Here is a 21,545-nt window from a genome sequence, read left to right as displayed (position 1 = left end):
AAGGTAGGCCTTGAAATACATCCACAGGTTCACCTCCACTTGACTCAAATTATGTCAAGTAGCCTATCAGAAGCTTCTAAAGACATGACATAATTTTGTGGAATTTTCCAAGCTGTTTAAAGGCAGTCAACTTAGTGTATGTAAACTTTTGACCCACTGGAATTGTGACAGTTAATTATAAGTGAAATAATCTGTATGTAAACAATTGATGGAAAAATGACTTGTGTCATGCACAAGGTAGCATGACCTAACCGATTTGCCAAACTATAGTTTGTTAACAATACATTTGTGGAGTGGTTGAAAAAGGACTGTTAATGACTCCAACCTAAGTGTATGTAAACTTCCGACTTCAACTGTAAATATACTGTGTGTTGATTTGATTCTGTAGTGTTCAATGAATTGCAGAATAGTGCCATGGTTGATAGACTAACGTTCAATATGGCGCTAAAGTGGCAGGTAGCCTAGCGGGTAAGTGTTGGGCCAGTAACCGAAAGGTCTCTGGTTCGAAGCCAGCAAGGTGGAAAAGTCTGCTTTTCTTCTGCCCTTGGGCAAGGCAGTTAACCCCAAACAGGTGCCAATGACGTAGATTCAGGCAGCCCCCCACACCTCTCTGTTTCAGAGGTTGGGTTAAGTGCGGAAGACACATGTAGGTTAAATGCATTTCAGTTGTGCAACTGACTAGGTATTCCCTTTCCCTATGATTCAACTTGGCTTTTAAAGTTGGGGGTTAAATATTTTTTGGGGCAGCCAAATTATAATTTTCACTATTTTGTGGAAAAATTATCAGAATTGGGCTGCCTGTGTAAACGCAGCCATAGGGGTCTAGGCCTTGCTCTTACACAGAAATAATCAAATGTAACATTGTGTACAGTAAATTAATTGAAATGTGCCTTCATGGTATTGGATGTAAGAAACTGCATGACCAATCCCATGTAATTTGTGCTTCTTCAACACGTTTAATGTATTTAAGAGAAATCAATTATTTAAAAGGCACATGAGAATTGAATGTCACTTGTGTTGTTATTAGCATGTATCAGCATTGATACAATACTGAATACAAAGGGGGTTAATCATAAGGCTTACAGCAGCATAGCAGCTTATAGTTGTTTTACTGTAAAAAAAATTGGTATACTACACAGTTCAGAATAAGTAACGTTTATTTGCTGTCAGACATTCTGATATTAATGTAGTCCTATTCATGTTTGATAACCACATCTAGTCCACTTTGGAGGTCTGAAAACATCAGGCTAACTTTAATTCTAGAGTGAACTCACTTTTATATATAATAAGTTTTAAAAAATGGCAAATTTACAGTGGCAGTAGAGTTGTAATTATCCCCATATAATTGCCTTGATGTGCTTGTAAGTATATATTATATTGTACCAAATTTGAAAAGCTGGTGAATATTAAAGTGTTGTCAGTGTAGTACATTTTTACCACCATGTCTCCTAAGGAATCGTGATTGAAGTAGAGGGGACAGTGTGACAAATACTTTTTCCATTAGTCTATACACTGAATACAATTAGTTAAGTATATGTACACCTTACATGTCATAGTAGCAAGCAGACCAGAGTTCAAATACATATGTATTTAATTATTCATTTAAATATTTTTAAAGTATTTTCAAATAATGTGTCAAATTAACTACTTCTATTGGAAGTATTTTCAAAGAATTTCATATAAATAGCCTACTATGTGAAGATATTTTCAAAACATTATTTCAAATACTCCTAGGACATGGGTTCAAATGCATGGGAGTATTTAAATATTTGTACTTAAATACACTTGTCTGTGTATTTGAGTATTTGCAAATACATTTCCAATACTTCAGTGTATTTGCAAATACATTCCAATATTCTTTGAGAATACAAGTAGTTGAATATCTGAATACTTTGAAATGTATGAGAAAAAAATTGAAATAACTGAAATTGTATTTGAACCAAGGTCTTGTTGCAAGCACAGTAACATTTTAGTGAACATGTTTTTAAAAGGGAGTATTGCGCCCTGTTGACTAATGGTAAATATTCCATGGAGCCAAGAGATTTATGAAACTCAGAGAATCAATGTGGTACAGACATGGGGTCACATTGTCTTTTGCTCAAAGGGGATCACAGAGGATCTCCTTCACTACATCTGGGAGGAATTAAGGTTGAACAGTTCCATCCACTGAGGTGTATATAATCCTCCTCTTCTTTGTCATGTCTTAGCACTGACATTTTAAGTCGTTCACTGCACGTACCCATCCATTCCTTCTCCCTTAGTGGGATTCAGTTGTGTTCTAGTCAGGGGATAAATGTGGGGAATTCCACCTTGTAGGTTTGAGGTATGGCATACAATGAGCACTGAAAAGATATCTTACATTTTATCACAAAAAAACTATGCAGGAGAATATTCCACCACCTGCAAAATCTCTATTATGGCAGCAGTTCTAGTTTTGACAAAACCGATATGTGATTCTGATGCAGTCAGTCATAGATTACTTCAAGGTTACTCAGTAGACAGAGTACTGGTTCTCCACTGCTCGTGTCCTTTGTGTGCCCTCACTCTCCTGCTGTTCATCAGCAGAGCCACCAGAGCGCGGCAGCAGGTACTCTGTGCTACCACTGCGACTCAGTAATCCCCCACCACTACCATCCTCAAGTCTGGGGAAGGAAGGCGGGATGCGGGGCAGAGCAGGGGAGCGGGGGCGGGGCGGGGGGGGGTCCACAGATGCGCCATCCACCTGCAAAGCTTGGGGAAATAAGTGTGCCGATTGGTGGAGGCAGTTCCGACAGCCAGGCTCTCTGGTATGGGTGGACATCCGAGACGCTCTGAGCTCTGCAAAGAGAAACACAGCAGACAAGCGACATGTTTGAAACACACACACATTATGCACCATAGATCTAGCTTGAAACCAAACTCTATCTATTAACTTGAAATGGACAGAGTAGGAATCTTTTGAATTGCATTTATGTGCTGTATTCAATTTCAGGGTGTAAAGCACATATGTCAGAGTCAAGGCCCGCGGGCCACATCCGGCCCGCGAGAAGGTTTTTTACGGCCCCTGGGATGATCTTGATTTATTATTAGAACCGGCCCGCAGACCGCAGCAAGCCGGCAGCCCGCAGATCTTTTACACGCACCAATACTACATTTCCCACAATGCAACGGTGACGCACCGAGCAGTAGGCTGCTTCATTTCAATATTTATTGGCTCAGCAGTTGTCAGCATCACAGTAAAATTAACTTTCAGATACCCATCAAAAATGGCAAAACGGAAGGTGGACACTGAGAACCGGGGGTTTCAAACAAGGTGGGAGTCGGAGTATTTGTTCACGGAGGTAGCTGGAAAACCTGTGTGTCTTCTGTGTGGAGAAAGTGTGGCGGTACTGAAAGAGTATAATCTGAGACGACATTATGAAACGAAACACGCGGACAAAAACAAGAATATGGACATGGAACAAAGGCTACAAAAGGCAGAGGAATTAAAACGAGGCCTCAAATCTCGACAGGCTCTGTTCAAAAAAGCCAAATCACAAGGCCAGGCTGCTGTCAAGGCCAGTTTTATTTTGGCAGAAGAGATCGCTAAATCAGCCCGGCCATTTACGGAGGGGATTTCATCAAAAACTGCATGATTAAAGTTTGTGACGAAGTTTGCCCAGAAAAAAGGCAACTCTTTTTAAATGTGAGTCTGAGCAGAAACACCATTGCCGAGAGAGTAGACCAGTTGTCCATCAATCTAAAAGAGCAGCTTGTGAAAAAGGGAAAAGATTTCATTGCATATTCCTTGGCTGTGGATGAGAGCACTGACATTTCTGACATTGCCCAGTTGTCAGTTTTCATCCGCGGAGTGGACTCCAGCCTAAGCGTGACAGAGGAGTTTTTGGCTTTACGTCCTATGCATGGCACAACTACGGGGCATGATTTGTATGAAGAGGTGTCAAGATGTGTAAATGAGATGGAGCTGCCTTGGGAAAAACTCGTGGGTTTGACAACCGACGGAGCACCTGCGATGTGTGGACACAGGAGCGGACTGGTGGGGAAGATACGGGAAAAGATGCAAGAGGAAAACGCGACAGGTGAGCTGACAGCTTATCATTGTATCATACACCAGGAAGCGTTGTGCGGTAAAGCCTTGAAAATGGAGCATGTAATGAGCATCACGCGCACAGTTAACTTTATCAGAGCCAAAGGTTTGAATCACCGCCAGTTCAAGGCATTTCTGACGGAGTTAGAAACGGAGCATGGTGATTTGCCTTATCACACAGAGGTGCGATGGCTAAGCCAGGGAAAGGTGCTTCAAAGATGTTTCGAGCTTCGTGAGGAGATTTGTCTGTTCTTGGACAGCAAAGGGAAAGACACAACACAACTCCGAGACGAAATGTTTCTGTGTGAAATGGCTTTTCTGTGTGACATTACGAGTCATCTGAATGCAATGAACTTGCAGCTGCAGGGTCGGGATCGTGTCATCTCTGATATGTACAGTACAGTGAAGGCATTTAAAACCAAACTGACTCTGTGGGAGACGCAGATGCGGAAAGAAAATTTGAGCCACTTTCCCAGCTGCCAGACCATGAAAGAGAAGCTCTCTACCAGTGCGTTCCCGAGCGCACAGTTGGCTGATAAAATAGGTATGCTTGCCGCTGACTTTCGACGCCGATTTGCTGACTTTGAAGCACAAAAGCAGGTTGGAACTGCTCGGTAACCCATTTGCTGTTGACGTGGAAAGCTCACCACCAAACCTCCAAATGGAGTTGATTGACCTCCAATGCAATGATGCACTGAGGGCAAAATATGCGGCAGTGGGTGCTGCGGAGTTCGCCCGTTTCCTCCCGACACAATGCCCCAGCTGCGCATCCAGGCTGCTCAAACGTTGTCTATGTTTGGCAGCACATACCTGTGTGAACAACTGTTTTCTTTGATGAACTTGAACAAAACATCACACAGAAGTCGACTTACTGCTGAACACCTCCACTCAATTCTGAGGATTTCCTCAGCTCAGAGCCTTACCCCGAACATTGATGAACTTGTGGAAAAGATGGGACACCACCAAGTATCACCCTCAACCTCAAACAAGTGAACATTACTGTGCAATCACATATTTAGAGTTTTTACTCAGTTCAAGTTTAAAAGTTAAAGTTTAATATTTGTTTTCACTGCATGTTACTTCTCCTTAAACAAAGTGTTGTTTTTGATTAATAGATTTTTGCACTTTATTTTATTGTATTTCAATCCAATTATATTTTTAAAATATTTCAGTTGAGTGGATGATAGAAAATTGCTATTATTGTTTTTTTCTTTGAAGTAAATTTAGCCCACTTTTGCTAAAATAGAAAATATAGGCTACTGATGGTGCCTTGAATACCGGTTTCTTTCATTTAATGTTCATGTTATGGGGATTTTTATATAAAGGAAATTTGTCTTTTGTGTCTGTTGAAAATTAAAGATTACTGACAGAGCCATAAGAAAATATTGCTTTATTTATCTGATCATATTGGAATATATTTGTTAGGTTTTCAGTAGGTTCAATTAGGTTCACTAGACTATATGCGTCATTTAAAGAATTTTCAATGAACATTCGAACAGTCCGGCCCTCGGCTTGTAGCTAAATTTTTTATTTGGCCCTCCGTCCATTTGACTTTGACACCCCTGGTGTAAAGGAACAAAATAACATGTTTAGGTAAAAAAAAGACTGGTTTTATAAATCCATTAGGAAGGCTTTGAGGATATTTCAGTTGGAATCAAAACAGAGGAGACCAAATGGATTTAGCATGAGAAAGGCTGACACTAAGTGGTTACACACAGTGGAGTGAGACAAGTGGACACAATTGGACCAGCGGAGGGAAGAGGGAGCTTCAGTGTGAAGAACACATTCCACAGAGAATAACTATTTTGACTCCTGTCCCTTGTGGCCAACCTCAAAAAGACAGCCTGGAAGAGTGATCCTCAATTCCATATGGTTTGCTAGTCCAGTGGATCTCTCCTAAAAGGCTAATTTATTGGCTTGAAACTACTTTTTTTTTAAAAATGTAAACGACTTTCCTGCTGGCTAACATTTTTTAATCATCCGATGTAAAAGCTTGAGCGAACAAATTTAAGATGAGAGGTTATATATTGGTAAGCAGTTGAAGAATGCAGGGATTGTTTTTGGGCACTAGAAATGTTGGATAAGACGTCAAACACTCATTATGTTTTGTCACTAAAATAGAAATCATATTAATAGCCTATATTTGACACAAAAACATCTCAAGCAGTAGCCGTGTGTCACCTGGGTGGCTGCTGTGTCTCTGGACGTAGCATCGCAGCATGATGTCTGCAGCCCCGCGGGACTCCAGGGGGATGGGATGGCAGTGGAAGTGCTGCAGCATGTCCCCCATGCTCTGGAACCAAAGGTGGTGCACATGGCACTGGCCCTGAGAGTCCACAGACAGACGCAGGTGCTGCTTGCAGGGAGGTAGAGGCATGGCATGATGTTTGGTCTTCCTACCATTCCCATTGTTTCGCATTCAATGCTGCTTAGTACGTGGACGGCAATCTTGTGTCGCGACCTGGACTACTTTCCATTTGTCCATATAATGAGGTACATTTGTAAACTGGGTAGCAGGGTAGTTCGATGGCGATGGGGACAAAGGGGTAGCAGGGTAGGTCGATGGCGATGGGGACAAAGGGGTAGCAGGGTAGTTTGATAGCGATGGGGACAAAGGGGTAGCAGGGTAGTTTGATAGCGATGGGGACAAAGGGGTAGCAGGGTAGTTTGATAGCGATGGGGACAAAAAGGGGTAGCAGGGTAGTTTGATAGCGATGGGGACAAAGGGGTAGCAGGGTAGTTTGTTTGAGTTTGATAGCGATGGGGACAAAGGGGTAGCAGGGTAGTTTGATAGCGATGGGGACAAAGGGGTAGCAGGGTAGTTTGATAGCGATGGGGACAAAGGGGTAGCAGGGTAGTTTGATAGCGATGGGGACAAAGGGGTAGCAGGGTAGTTTGATAGCGATGGGGACAAAGGGGTAGCAGGGTAGTTTGATAGCGATGGGGACAAAGGGGTAGCAGGGTAGTTTGATAGCGATGGGGACAAAGGGGTAGCAGGGTAGTTTGATAGAGATTGGGGGTAATACAGTTACATATCACAATATCATTTTGGACGATATTGGCCGGTCAGCCAGCTCAAGGAAGAGTGTTGGTGGTTCTAAGCTTCTTCCGTTTAAGAATGATGGAGGCCACTGTGTTCTTGGGGAACTTCAATGCTGTAGAAATGTTTTGGTACCCTCAACACAATCCCGTCTCGGAGCTCTACGGACAATTCCTTCAACCTCATGGCTTGGTTTTTGCTCTGAAATGCACTGTCAACTGTGGGACAAGTTGGTGTGTGCATTTACAAATCATATCCAATCAATTGAATTTACCACAGGTGGACTCAAATAAAGTTATAGAAACATCTCAGGGATGATCAATGGAAACAGGATGCACCTGAGCTCAATTGAGACCTCATAGCAAAGGGTCTGAATCCTTATGTAAATGCAAAAATGTCTAAAAACCTGTTTTTGCTTTGTCATTATGGGGTATTATGTGTAGATTGATGAGGGAAAAAAAACTCAAATCAATTTTAGAATAAGGCTGTAACGTAACAAAATGTGGAACAAGGGAAGGAATCTGAACACGTTCCAAATGCACTGTAGCTTATTCTACGTTTTCTTTTTGGCCTACTGAGTGGGGCAGCGGATGAATCAGGACTACATATCCTGGTCCGATCCCAGGCTGTGTCGCAGCCAGCCGCGACCGGGAGACCCACGAGGCGGCGCACAATTGTCTCAGCGTCGTCTGGGTTAGTGGAGGGTTTGGCCGGCCGTGTGGTCCTTGTCTAATCGTACTCTAGCGCCTCCTGTGGCGGGCCGGGCATAGTGCACACTGACACAACACCGTACACCTGGAGACTTTCCCTGACATTGGTGCGGCTGGCTTCCAGGTTAAGCAAGCATTGTGTCAAGAAGCAATGACGCTTGGTGGGGTTGTGTTTCGGAGGACACATGGCTCTAGACCTTCGCCTCTCCGAGTCTGAACGGGAGTTGCAGAAATGAAACAAGACTAACTACCAATTGGATATCATGAAAAAGGGGTAAAAAAATTTTTTTTTTTTAAAGTACATCATTTTCTTTAGGAATGTAGTGAAGTAAAAGTAAATAGTAAAATAAAGTACAGATAGCCCCAAGAATGACCTAAGTAGTACTTTGAAGTTTTTTTACTGAAGTACTTTGGGCTCCCGAGTGGCACAGCGGTCTAAGGCACTGCATCTCAGTGCAAGAGGTGTTTTTGGGGGTATCTGTCCCTGGGTCGATTCCAGGCTGTATCACATCCGACCGTGATTTGGAGTCCCATTGGGCGGCATACAATTGGCCCAGCGTTGTCTGGGTTTGGCCGGGGTAGGTCGTCATTGTAAATAAGAATTTGTTCTCAACTGACTTGCCTAGTCAAATAAAGGTTCAATAAAAAAGTAACATTTTGTTCCTTAAATGTGCTGAGAATGTTCCAAAGCCAAGCAACTATCCTGCACCATTCCCAGAAAGTTGTGGGAAGGTTGTATGCAAAATAACCATAGGACAACCACGATCTCACCAAGAAGAAACATATGGTTGTCAGAATGTTATGTGCTAGCTGGGATACCATTACCAATTTAAGTGAATAAGTACTCACTAGATGTGAGCTCACAGCTACAGGTGGACACCGAGGGGGACTGGCCGTGAGGACAAGACGTCAACTCAATGTCATCTCCACTGTCCCTGTCACACAGAATACAAACTATTTTCATTGAGACAGGGGAAGAGAAGGAACTGGTTTGAGTGATGCTGCTTAAAATCATCTATATGGGGGTGTATCTCAATAGTCTGAAGGGAAATCCTTTTCCCTCTTCTGTCAATCTGAAAACACAGTGTTGAAAGCAATATGGTGGATGTACACTGGGATTTTGCTTTCACTTCTCCTTCACATCAGTGCAGGAACAGAGAAAAGGGAAGGAATCTAATTTAACTTTAGACTAAATTGAAACCCCGAGATCATAGAGAAGTGAGTGTGGTGGTCTTTTCTTTACCCCGGGTCTATGCAGTCCTGAATGTCAGCCACCCAGGAGTGTTTCTGAAGGGAGTCTAAAGTCCCCAAGATGTATTCTCCTCCATTCTCCACCTGCAATACAAGCATTGGATTAGGCACAATATGTGAACATTTGAAATCAACTATGCACTGGTGTAGACATGAGAGAGTATTGGATAGGTGTATGAAGAAACAAAATAAAAAAAGGCCACTGAAGAACATTCAAGCATATAAATGTACACAGTATATACAGAACAAAAATAAACGCAACATGTAAAGTGTTGGTCCCATGTTTCATGAGCAGAAATAAAAAATCCCGAAATGTTCCATATGCATTAAAAGCTTATTTCTCTAAAATGTTGTGCACAAATTAGCTGTTAGTGAGCATTTCTCCTTTGCCAAGATAATCTATCCACCTGACAGATGTGGCATATCAAGAAGTTGATTAAACAGCATGATCATTACAGAGGTGCACCTTGTGCTGGGGACAATAAAAGGCGACTGTAAAATGTGCAGTTGTATCACACAACACAGTGCCACAGACGTCTCAAGTTGAGGGACCGTGCAATTGGCATGCCGAATGCATATATATCCACCAGAGCGGTTGCCAGAGAATGGAATATACATTTTTCTACCATAAGCTGCCTCCAACCTCATTTTAGAGAATTTGATAATACATCCAACCGGCATCACAACCACAGATGACGTGTAACCACGTCAGCCCAGGACCTCCACATCCGTCTTCTTCACCTGCGGGATCGTTGAGACCAGCTCTCCAGAAAGCAGATGAAACTGTGGGTTTGCACAACCAAAGATTTTCTGCAAAAAGTGCCAGAAACCATCTCAGGGAAGCTCATCTGCATGCTCGTCATCCTCACCAGGGTCTTGACCTGACTACAGTTCGGCGTAGTAAACGACTTCAGTGGGGAAATGCTCACCTTCGATGGCCACTGGCACGCTGGAGAATTCTGCTCTTCACGGATGAATCCCGGTTTCAACTGTACCGGGCAGATGGCAGACCACATGTATAGTGTCTTGGGGCGTGCTGTCAACACTGTGAACAGAGTGCCCCATGGTAGTGGTGGGGTAATGGTATGGATAAGTATAAGCTACTGATACCATGACGAGATCCTGAGGCCCATTGTCATACCATTCATCCACTGCCATCACCTCATGTTTCAGCATGATAATGCACACAAGGATCTGTACACAATTCCTGAAAGCTGAAAATGTTCCAGTTCTTCCATGGCCTGCATCCTCACCAAAAATTACACCATTGAGCATGTTCGGAATGCTCTGGATCGGTGTGTATGACAGCGTGTTCAAGTTCCCGCCAATATTGGCCACTGACGTTGGGCGATTAGGCCTGGCTCGTAGTCAAAGTTCCAATTCATCCCATATGTGTTTGTTGGGGTTGAGGTCAGAGCTCTGTGCAGGCTAGTCAAGTTATTCCACACCGATTTCAACAAACTGTTTCTGTACGGACCTCGCTTTGTGCACGGGGGCATTGTTATGCTGAAACAGGAAAAGGCCGTCCCCAAACTGTTGCCACAAAGTTGAAAGCACAGAATCGTCTAGTGTCATTGGAAGATGTAGCGTTAAGATTTCCCTTCACTGTAACTAAGGGGCCTAGCCGGAACCTTGAAAAATAACCCCAGACAATCATTCCTCCTCCTCCAAACTTTACAGCTGGTACTATGCATTAGCGTTCTCCTGGCCAAACCCAAATTTGTCCGTAGAACGACCAGATGGTGAAATGTTTCCCCTGCTCCAGAGTCCAATGGCGGCGAGCTTTAGACCACTCCAGCCAACGCTTGACATTGCGCATGGTGATCTTAGGCTTGTGTGCGGCTGCTTGGCAATGGAAACCCATTTCATGAAGCTCCCGACAAACAGTTCCTGTGCTGACGTTTCTTCCAGAGGCAGTTTGGAACTCTGTAGTGAGTGTTGCAACCGAGGACAGACGATTCTTACATGCTTCAGCACACAGTGGTCCTGTTCTGTGAGCTTGTGTGGCCTACCTCTTTGTGGCTGAGCCATTGTTGCGCCTAGATGTTTCCACTTCACAATAACAGCACTTACAGTTGACCGGGCAGCTCAAGCAGGGCAGAAATTTGACAAACTGACTTGTTGGAAAGGTGGTATCTATGACGGTGCCACATTGAAAGTCACTGAGCTCTTCAGTAAGGGCATTCTTCTGCCAATGTTTGTTTATGGAGATTGCATGGCTGTGTGCTCAATTTTATAAACCTGTCAGCAACAGGTGTGGCTGAATTAGCCAAATCCCCTAATTTGAAGGGGTGTCCACATACTTTTGCATATATGGTGTACTTTTGCATATATAGTGTACAGTTGAAGTTAGAAGTTTACATACACCTTAGCCAAAAACATTTAAACTCAGTTTTTAACAATTCCTGACATTTAATCCTGGTAAGAATTCCCTGTCTTAAGTCAGTTAGGATCACCACTTTATTTTAAGAATGTCAGAATAATAGACATTTACATTTACATTTAAGTCATTTAGCAGACGCTCTTATCCAGAGCGACTTACAAATTGGTGCATTCAATAGTAGAGAAAATGATTTATTTCAGCTTTTATTTCTTTATATTCCCAGTCATGTGAAATCCATAGATTAGGGCCTAATGAATTAATTAAATGAACTGTATGTAGTGGAAAATACATTGATGTATAAGGTTTCATATTCGTAGCCTGTTTTAGCCTACTGACATAAGATATTAAGATATATTGAACAAATATGGTCTGCGGTTTTCACTGTTTGGTTCATTATGCAAATCTGCAGCATAGAGCATTTGGTACTACTTGAATGTTATGTCATAACGCCTACATACACGTGTGATATAATGTCCTGACATTACAAGTAAAGCTTACCTTGAGGACAAAGGTGTTGTCCGTGTCTGGCATTTCCAGGGGCATGGTGGTCCACACCTCCACAACAGCTGTCAGAGGAACTCACTTTGGGCTTGGATGACTGGGCCAGAGAGAGGACAGAGGAGCACCAGAGATACCGCAAACAACACTGACAAAAGATATCTAATTTTCAGTGTCAGATTGTATCAGGATAGCAATACAGGAGCTCAATGTAATCCTATAGCGTTGACTACATTTAAAAAATACATGATTTTTTCTACCAAATCCATGTAAAACACAGGAAGTGACCACGAGACCCACCTTGGGCGGCACATAGAACTTCAGGAGGAAGCCCCCCTCCTCCTCCTGAGCAGCAGACGACACTTCTGCCACTGAGTGCTGCAGCCCATTCTATGCAAGTCGCCTCCACCATATAGCGCAGGGCCCCTTCCCTCTGCACCTCGGCTGGCGGGGCCCTGAGGGTGGCAGAGCGTCGGGGCAGACACAGCAGATGGGGGCTCCAGTGGCCCCGTGTCCCCTTTGAGCCTGCAGTGGGGTTCTGGGGAGGCCCCCCGGCTCCTCTGGAGCATTTCCCGGACCCCGTCCACCATACACAGGCTGATGTTACGCAGGGAGAAACCCTTCCTTAAGTTGGCCCTGGGGAGGCCCTCAGACAGGTCCTCTGTGCTGCAGGACTGGCCCAGAGTCAGATTGGTGTGGCCCCTGGGTTTGGGCTGTTGTTCGGGGCTGGGATTCTGCTTAAATGGGCTGCCCTCCATCAGAGACCAGGGAAAGGTTGGAGAGCCTAGTAGATCAGATTAATATGTAGGTAGTAGGCAGATCTAATGGCCCCCTCCCACCAGGACAGCAGTATTCTTCTGGTTTAGCTTGGCACATTCCGAAAGCACTCCCAATAATCCTGAGTACAGAACTGAGAAACAGAGTTGCTCCTCACACAATCCTGCTTCAAGTCCTCATTAGTGCATTCGGCTGGTGAAATCTGTGGATAGAGAAGGTCAGAAGAGATGAGGGAGCTGAGTTGTATTTGAGGCTACCCTCATTATTTCATAGTGGATACTCTGGTGTGCCGTTATGGAAACAACTCCAGTTTACATCCTTCCTACCGGATTTGATGGCCTATCCTAAAAACATGACAGGGAGTTCATGTCACATGTGGGAGACTAACATGATACTCTTTAATGCCCTACAAGAGACTAATTGCAATCAATACAAGACGTTGTACAGGGTCGATATCACTTTCAATTAATAGGATTTTGTTCAATTTTAAAGTCTGACATTTTGGGAGAAGCAAATTGCAAGTACACCTTATCTGGTTCCTCCAATGAGCATTTATCTTTGAACAGAGAAAAAACTAAATGATAGGAAAGGCGATAGGAGGTCCAAGTAAGAGGGAGGCCAAAGCAGGACTACTGCTTAACCCTGCTGTTATACTAGCATTTGAGAACGGACTTTCTCCAGAAAGAAAATGACCTCTTTGCTATTTCACATTGTATTCGATGGAAGTCCAGGTCTGAAATTGTACGCATGCTGTGTTCCCTTGTCTGCAGCCTAGCAGATAAGGTTCCAAAATGTGACAGGGCTCAGAAGATTATTCCTGAGGTTTCTCTCATGCACAATGGCAGACGGTTATCACCTAGCACTGAATAGCCCTCATTTGAAATAGGGGCTTAGAAGGAGAGAAAGACAGATATCACCTTATCTTAAAACGATACATAAATATTAAAGAAGAGGTCCAATTGATGTTATCAGTGCCGGGGCTAGACGATCAGCCTGGGTAGCTGATCGCCTCACAGTGAATCAATGTCACTAATGATTGCACTTTCACGCCCAGTATAGGGAGATTTCAACCTAATTATCTTATAATGACTGTGCCTGTCATGACAAGTTTGTCATTCTTTTTGTGAAAATAGTGACAAATGCAAGTGAAGGGCCCTATAATTCCCCACTGTTACTTCCATCCTTGCACAAAACGACAGCTACCACTGGGTGTCTGTTAGCAGTTTTATTGTCCTCCTGGCAGAGGTACAGTAATTCACAGGCTTTGTGTGGTGTCACTGCAGTATGAGTCTGGAGATTTCCGTTTTTCAAGGACAAAGGATGCTTTTGAATAGGAGGTAGAGCTGCAGTCTGACATTTTATGTAATTTAAATGTATGATTTAAAATCACATTTACCGTTTTTGATTGGGTTCATTCCCCCAACACATAGCCCAGTGGCTGATTGGACACTGCTTCACTAGCTACATTTCTTCATTAACTGAAACTTGAAAACATCTGTAGAGACAGCTGGATGTGTGTGTGTGTGTGCCATATTGTTACAGCAAACATCTGTCATTATGAGCCTGAGGTATGAGTTGGGTCTTATCTGCTTCTATGCAGTGGTGGAAAAAGTACCCAATTGTCATAGAGTAAGATCAAAGGAATTAAGGATGACCAGGGATGTTCTCTTGAGAAGTGGGTGAATGGGACCATTTTCTTGTCCTGCTTAACATTCAAAGGTCCTTCTGTAGCTCAGTTGGTAGAGCATGGCGCTTGTAACGCCAGGGTAGTGGGTTCGATTCCCGGGACCACCCATACGTAGAATGTATGCACACATGACTGTAAGTCGCTTTGGATAAAAGCGTCTGCAAAATGGCATATATTATTATTATATTATTATTAAAGTGTAACGAGTACTTTTGGATGTCCGGGAAAATGCATGGAGTAAAAAGAGCATTATTTTCTTTAGGAATGTAGTGAAGTAAAAGTTTAAAAATAAATAGTAAAGTACAGATATTTTTAAAAACTACTTAAGAAGCACTAAGTTATTTTTACTTAAGTACTTTACACCCCTGCTTCTATGCTGGTTTCTACAGTGCATTTAGAAAGTATTTAGACTCCTTCACTTATCCACATTACAACCTTATTCTAAAATTGATTAAATAGATGAGGGGCAAAAAACGACACAATGACCCACAATGACAGAGCAAAAACGCAGGTTAAAAAAAAAGTTTTACAGAAACTGAAATATCACATTTACATAAGTATTCAGACCCTTTACTCAGTACTTTGTTGAAACACCTATGGCAGCGATTACAGCCTCAAATCTTTTTGGGTATGACGCTACAAGCTTGGCACACCTGTACTTGGGGAGTTTCTCCCATTTTTCTCTGCAGATCTTCTCAAGCTCTGTCAGGTTGGATGGGGAGCGTCGCTGCACAGCTATTTACAGGTCTCTCCAGAGATGTTGAATTGGGTTCAAGTCCGTTCTCTGGCTGGGCCACTCAAGGACATTCAGAGACATGTCCCGAAGAGTTGAAAGTGTTCTTTATTGTCATAGTGGGGTCAGTATGGCTTGGGTTTGGGATTTTTCCTTGGATTGAGCAGGCTCCTTGGCATTCACTGAAGAGGATTGGAGCAGATCGTGGAGGTATGGTGGTCTTTCTTGAATGGCTTAGGCATATCACATTGATAGAGTGCTGTGGCTCTGCTCGATATGAGCTTAGCCTGGGACTTCTTCTGCAAACAGGCTGCCAAGTCATGTAGGGTGTATGTCTGGTCCGTGCCAGTCCTGAGGATGCCGCGGTCAAAACAGTACCCAATGAATTCATCCTGGTAGCTCTGTGGCATCTCGCTCAAGAGCTGGTTGATGTGGGATCCACATCTGCGCTTGTAGCCGTTCTGCCCATCAAAAGGTCCTAAGCATGCCTACCAGTGAATGGATAGACATGGCAAAGGTGTCGAAGGCTTCTGCATCTCCAAACCTGACGGCGGGGGGAGTTCAGGATGGTGGCTAGCTCACACTGGACGAGTTGGCGGGGCTGACCGTACTTGTTCTGCGGGGCTTGTAAGGCCTTGGGTCAAGCATATAGGCCTTAGCAAGCTGGACTGCACTCGGTAGTTTCAGGTGGGCCAGGTGCACTTGACACTTACACTGCTCGTTGAGGTGTCTGACTGCTCATCGGGTTGTCTAGGGCCATCCGCTGGAGCCGGGGGCGGGCCGCGGGTGCTGGAGCAGGGTGCGGGGCTGCGGGTGCTGGAGCAGGGTCTCGGGTGCTGGAGCCGGGGGCGGGCCGCGGGTGCTGGAGCAGGGTGCGGGGCTGCGGGTGCTGGAGCAGGGTCTCAGGTGCTGGAGCAGGCCGCGGGTGCTGGAGCAGGGTGCGGGTTCCGCGGGTGCTGGAGCAGGGTGCGGGGTGCTGGAGCAGGGGGCGGAACCACACAAGTGGATCGAGGTAACCAGGACTGGCACTCGTTATCTGATCACAGGAGGCTACTGAGGGGAGGAAAGCTCATATTAAATGGTTGGCATGGAGTAAATGGAATGGCATCAAACACATGGAAACCATGGAAACCATGTGTTTGATGTATTTTATACCATTCCACTGATTCTGCTCCAGCCAATACCACGAGCCCGTCCTCCCCAGTTAAGGTGCCATCAACCTCCTGTGAATCTGATATATTTTGCACACACAATCATTTATAATCGATAAAAAAATCAATAAAAATAAGTGGCAACAGGGAGTAGGCATGCTGCTGGCTTGACTCTGGGGAAAAAAAGCATCTTGCCTCCGACTGGCAGCTGTAGTGTTGCCGGTCGGGAGTAGAATGGGCAAAAAATATGTTACACGGCGCTAGATCACTCTGGAGGGATGCTGGCCTCCTGAGAGCTCATCACAAACTGGGTACATTTACAGCCATCACTTACAGAAGGAGACAGTGAGAACTGCCAGGTCCTAACTACAATATGAGTGAAAATTGGAATTGGGACCTAGGAAAGAGGCAACATGCATAAGGAAATAAATATATACATATATAACGGTTTCTACCTTTTCAGAATTTTAAAAAGCACAAACACTCCAGCGATAAAGTCCAAAGCAGATTCTCTTACCAGGTGTTATTATTTCCGCCCCAAAATTCAAAGATCCCAGCAACCATTGGTGCACATTCCAGACACTGTCTCTGACCTGAGTTCAGTTGGCATGTTACAAATAAAGATGCCACACAGGTTACTGAATATGTACTCATAGGACCTCCGGACAAAAATAGAAGAATTGTTATTCAAACTAATAAGCAAATGACATTTTCACTTCACAGCAGGAGTCTATAGAGTCTAGACTAGAGAGTCTAATCTCTTTTAGATTATAAACTGGGTGCTTAATATCCACCCAGATATGAATAGCTCAGTTAATACAACTTTCCCTTCCTCTGTTTGAGGAACTTCAAAAAAGGAGAGGGAATATTGAGCAATTGTCACACAAATTCAGTAGAGCACATCCAACACATCTCAAATTTCAATTTAAGTTGTGCAAGAGAGAGGATACAGGGGCCCTAAGGAACATTGAGTACATGCCTCTAACTTATACAAGGAAGTAATTGTAAGTAGCTCAAATCGCTCTGGATAAGAGCGTCTGCTAAATGACTTAAATGTAAATCTGACACCACGCCACCCACACACAGAAATGCAGCTGGCCAAACACACACAAAATGTAAATACCCATACAAATAAGTGAGCATAACCAAACACACACGTGTAATTTCTTTATGCAAACTAAAACGCCTTCACACACATACACAAAACACGTACACACAATCATAAACATCAGTTAACTGCATCACCAAAACACACACAGAGAAATAGAACTAAGAGATTATATCAGGGGAAATGTTACATGGCCAATGTGGCTTTGAGGCAGATTCAAAATCCAATTCATGAATGTACCGTAGGTAAACATTAGGCCTGAATGAAGAAAAAACATTTGTCTCTGATCAAGGAGACAAGGCTTGGCAAAGCATACCAGATGTGCATTGAATGGTAGAAGTTATCATGCTTAATATAACAGTAGAGATACGGGACGTTATGGCTTAACTGTCTCTCAAATCTTATCATAATGACTGACATTTGTGTGTCCCAAAGCTTGGAGTTATGAAAAACAAAGGGAAGGAGGCACATTTTGCAAATTTGGGGGTTGAACCAGCGATTCTTAATTCAAAACAACCACACTACCTCATGTGGCATAAACATCCAGACCTCTTGCATATCTATGCAATATGTGTTTACAGTTTATTTTAGGTGGTGCTAGTTTTATGCAAAGGCAACAGAATGTATCAAGTTCTGCATAAATTATGTTTTACATCCTTCAGAACTTCAAAACAACAGTCCAAAATGAACCACGTTAAGACATAAAGCCTATAGATTTATGCTTCAGAAATCATTCATATGGGAAAGGGTTGTCACATGTTTATATTTTATTTTTCCATACTTTGTATGACTTTTATTTATAAACTATTTGTTAAGCATTTAAACCGTCGTGCTTAGGAAGACTTGTCAATAGCCTTTATAAGTAGTGTGACAACGACATATGTAAGCTATGTAGCGTCATGGATGGATGCACTATTTCACATTTAGGTGACTTCACCTTTAAAATAAAAACCTAGGCTATATGATTTTTCTGTCATATGTCCCACAGTTGAACACTCGAGCGATTAATATTAATGCGTTAATAGACGCTTCAGAGCAAGTTCAATTCCGGGACAAATCAAATCAAATGTATTTATATCGCCCTTCGTACATCAGCTGATATCTCAAAGTGCTGTACAGAAACCCAGCCTAAAACCCCAAACAGCAAGCAATGCAGGTGTAGAAGCAAACTCGCAATATGAGCGGGACTTCAAAACCCGTAGGCCTACATACAAATCCATTGCATTTTCATCGCGAGCTCTGGGACAAAACGGACACATAATAAAAATGAACTCACTCACGCTTTAATCACTGGTTAACTACTGTAGGCTATGGTCCCACGGTTAATTATCAATATCAATGAATCCTTACCTTATTGTGTTGTTTGTCTGGTTCATCTAATTTAACCCATTAAGATATGTTGGGAAATAGCTTTTTGGCAGAAAATAGCGTGTCCCCACACTGCACAGAAAGTGAACAGCTCCCACCAACGCGCGCTGCGCAGTGTGGGTAGTCTGATCTATTCCGATTAGTTTAAAGGAGACGCGATATGGTTGTGACTAGTCTACGTGGTTGGACAAAACCAACGTTTGCAACCTGGACTCAGGGGTAGATGTAACATAGTAAACATACATTTGTGACACTTCAATTAGTATGATATTGTAGCGACCCGCACAGACAGCTGTGTGTTATGTGTTAGGCTAGGAGGTGGTTGTGTTGTACTGACCAGTACCCGGTGTTCGCGGGGTCCGACATGTCAATCAACCTGCTCTCTGCCAATCACGGGAATGCCTGGAATGTTCTGATGGGCTTCACAAGAGAAGGTCACGATTGGCTTGTGGGTTATCTGTCATCTATTTGGCGTGTGCTACGGCCCAAACAGTAGCCTGTGTAAAGTTGGTTTAATAAACCGTCAATTCGCAAACTCAAGCCTCTGTCTGGACAATTGTTAATTTATGATCTAGTCAGGTCATTACAATATGTTACCTTTCCTTTGGTAATTTGTGGATGTCCATCATCTGTTTCATATGATATGTTACAACATTACAATACATATGATATGTTACGAATTGCAATTCGTACAATAAACGTAATGTTGGCGAGGTGGCTAACATCAGCTAGGCTAGGGGTTAAGGTTAGGATTAAGGTTAGGAGTTTAGGTTGGGGTGGCAGGTAGCCTAGTGGTTAGAGTGTTGGACGAGTGATTGAAAGGTTGCGAGATCGAATCCCCAAGCTGACAAGGTACAAATATGTCGTTCTGCCTCTGAACAGTGTTCCTAGGCCGTCATTGAAAATAAGAATTTGTTCTTAATGGACTTGCCAAGGTAAAATAAAAAAGGGTTAATATTAGGGTTTGGTTATAGGTTAGCTAACATGCTACGCAGGCTAAGTTATAATACCAGGAAGCAAATGGGGCCATTGACAACAATGTTGCTTGCCACCTAGCCTAAGAAGTGGGCTAGCCACCACCTATCTAGGGGACTTATCCATTCCATTCTCACCTTAATCAGTTGAGCTACATCATTGCAAAGTAGCTAAAAAGTAGTAGTTGCAAAGTTGCTAATCAGCTAAAATTGTGCGTGATGAGATTGTTGCTAGACGTTCATCCACCCTACAATTTTATGTATCATACTAATTTGAGTATCACGGATTTACGTTTACTATGTTACATCTAGTCTATGAGCAGCGGCTGGAGTTTTAGCCTCTACACATTCATTTTTCCAGATTGTATGTACGTTTTTGAAACTACTTACATGACATTGAGACAATTCCTTAGGTTAGTTAAGCACATGTGTAGCCTATAAGACAGAGCTAATAGCCTTCTTTACAAGTTTCGGTAAACATAGTGGTAGACTACTCTGGTCTTCCATGAAACACTGTTAATTCACAAGTCATTAACTCTATTATATTCTCTATTTGTATGTTCAATCAACGTAGTATAAAAACAGTATTGGCATGACTAAGTAATATCATGTGAAAGAAAGCACACACACAGGGGATCAGCTGGCTAGGGAAGCATGCCATCTCACCGTTGGATAAACAGCATCTCATCCCGTGAGTAATGTGAAGGGGTGTAGAGGGTAGGGTAGAGCAGCAGGTCATTCCTTTAGTGAAGGATGCTCCTTCACTAAAGTCTCTCACAGTGACTTCCGTGAGCTTTGGACTCTTCTACACAGTTGAGCACGGGCTTGTGTGCTCTGAGCTCTCCACAGAGTAATATATTGACCTCAGAGATCTCAGTAACAGGGTGGATATTCATTTGACATCCAACAGCAATGCTCAGTCAGCAGTGACATCGATTCCACTAGCTATTTTTATCCATGCAAGGCAGAACAAATCATATCATATATTACTCAAGGAATGGAAACCCACAAAACTGCAGGATACAGGGTAGACTATTGGGATTTAGAGCAATGATCTCTGCTAAGATCATGTGTTATTCAAAACAAATAATTAATTTAAAGACAATCGATTGCAGAGATCAATTTGGTCTATTTGAATGAGAACCAGCAGCCAAATTAATTTCCACTTTATTGGATAATGAAGGAGCACTTGATCTGACTTGAGCATTTGATGTGATTGTGAACCTAACTGGAATGTGGACTGTGGAGGGTCTGACAAGGCAGGTAGCCTCCAGTCATGTTTTGTTAACTGTTCTATACTGTGGAGCATGATTATGGCAAGTATGGCTGACAGAAAAGTTTTTATGCTTAAGATCCCAGACTGATGTTGACTGGCTGAGATCTCCCCCTGCCTCAAACGCAGCGGGACATTCGCCCAGGCGGGTGAAACGCTCCACATGATGCAGAACCCCATCTCAGCGCAATCTCAACAATGCCCAATCTACCCCTTGGAATCATCGACAGCATCTGAACTCAATCAACTCACCATATATTGAGTTTACCCCAAAGCAGTAGATCAAGTCTAATGTATCCGTCCCCTCACTTAGTTTCTAACAAACAAACATACACAGCACTGTAGTAAAAGATAAGAGAAGAAACCCATCAGAATACATGGATTCTTCTCTCTTGGTATTAAGACTGCAGTGGGTGTTTGCTATGTAGCTACATGAAACCTTCAACTTCTCTATTTTTATAGAGCACCAACATGTTTTGTAAAAAGCTCCATGTAGAACAAGTCACTCAGCAGTTTATGAGATCCA

The 21,545-nt window shown here is 43.1% G+C and overlaps 1 protein-coding gene across 6 annotated transcripts; it reads right to left on the bottom strand.

Annotated features, from left to right (window-relative positions):
- Positions 1–1,139: 1,139 nt before the first annotated feature.
- On the bottom strand, positions 1,140–18,886 carry LOC124011145 (SH2B adapter protein 2-like). Of its 6 annotated transcripts, none has more exons than XM_046324224.1 (7): positions 18,755–18,886; positions 12,249–12,927; positions 11,949–12,096; positions 9,060–9,151; positions 8,666–8,751; positions 6,248–6,422; positions 2,487–2,817 (listed from the first exon to the last, which is right to left on the bottom strand). In XM_046324224.1, the coding sequence occupies exons 3-7, from the start codon at positions 11,991–11,993 to the stop codon at positions 2,637–2,639; spliced, it is 579 nt and encodes a 192-aa protein (XP_046180180.1). In that variant the 5' UTR covers positions 11,994–12,096; positions 12,249–12,927; positions 18,755–18,886; the 3' UTR covers positions 2,487–2,636. The 6 variants fall into 6 exon arrangements, with proteins under 6 accessions (XP_046180208.1, XP_046180180.1, XP_046180185.1 ...); XM_046324229.1 differs by having other exon boundaries at positions 11,949–12,048; XM_046324214.1 differs by having other exon boundaries at positions 11,949–12,927.
- Between the last annotated feature and the right edge of the window lie 2,659 nt (positions 18,887–21,545).

The sequence above is a fragment of the Oncorhynchus gorbuscha genome, linkage group LG02 (assembly GCF_021184085.1).
Source record: "Oncorhynchus gorbuscha isolate QuinsamMale2020 ecotype Even-year linkage group LG02, OgorEven_v1.0, whole genome shotgun sequence".
Classification (NCBI taxonomy): Eukaryota; Metazoa; Chordata; class Actinopteri; order Salmoniformes; family Salmonidae; genus Oncorhynchus; species Oncorhynchus gorbuscha.
The sequence above is the reverse complement of the archived record's forward strand: the minus strand, read 5'-3'. Positions and strand labels throughout refer to the sequence as shown.

Excerpts from the sequence above, each read along its gene's own strand:
- LOC124011145 (XM_046324214.1), bottom strand. The coding sequence starts at position 11,993 with ATGCCCCTGGAAATGCCAGACACGGACAACACCTTTGTCCTCAAG. Across the intron at positions 8,752-9,059 it reads CAGGACTGCATAGACCCGGG|GGACAGTGGAGATGACATTG; the intron begins GTAAAGAAAAGA and ends TCTGTGTGACAG. Across the intron at positions 6,423-8,665 it reads TAGCTGTGAGCTCACATCTA|CAGCACCTGCGTCTGTCTGT; the intron begins GTGAGTACTTAT and ends CCTCCCTGCAAG.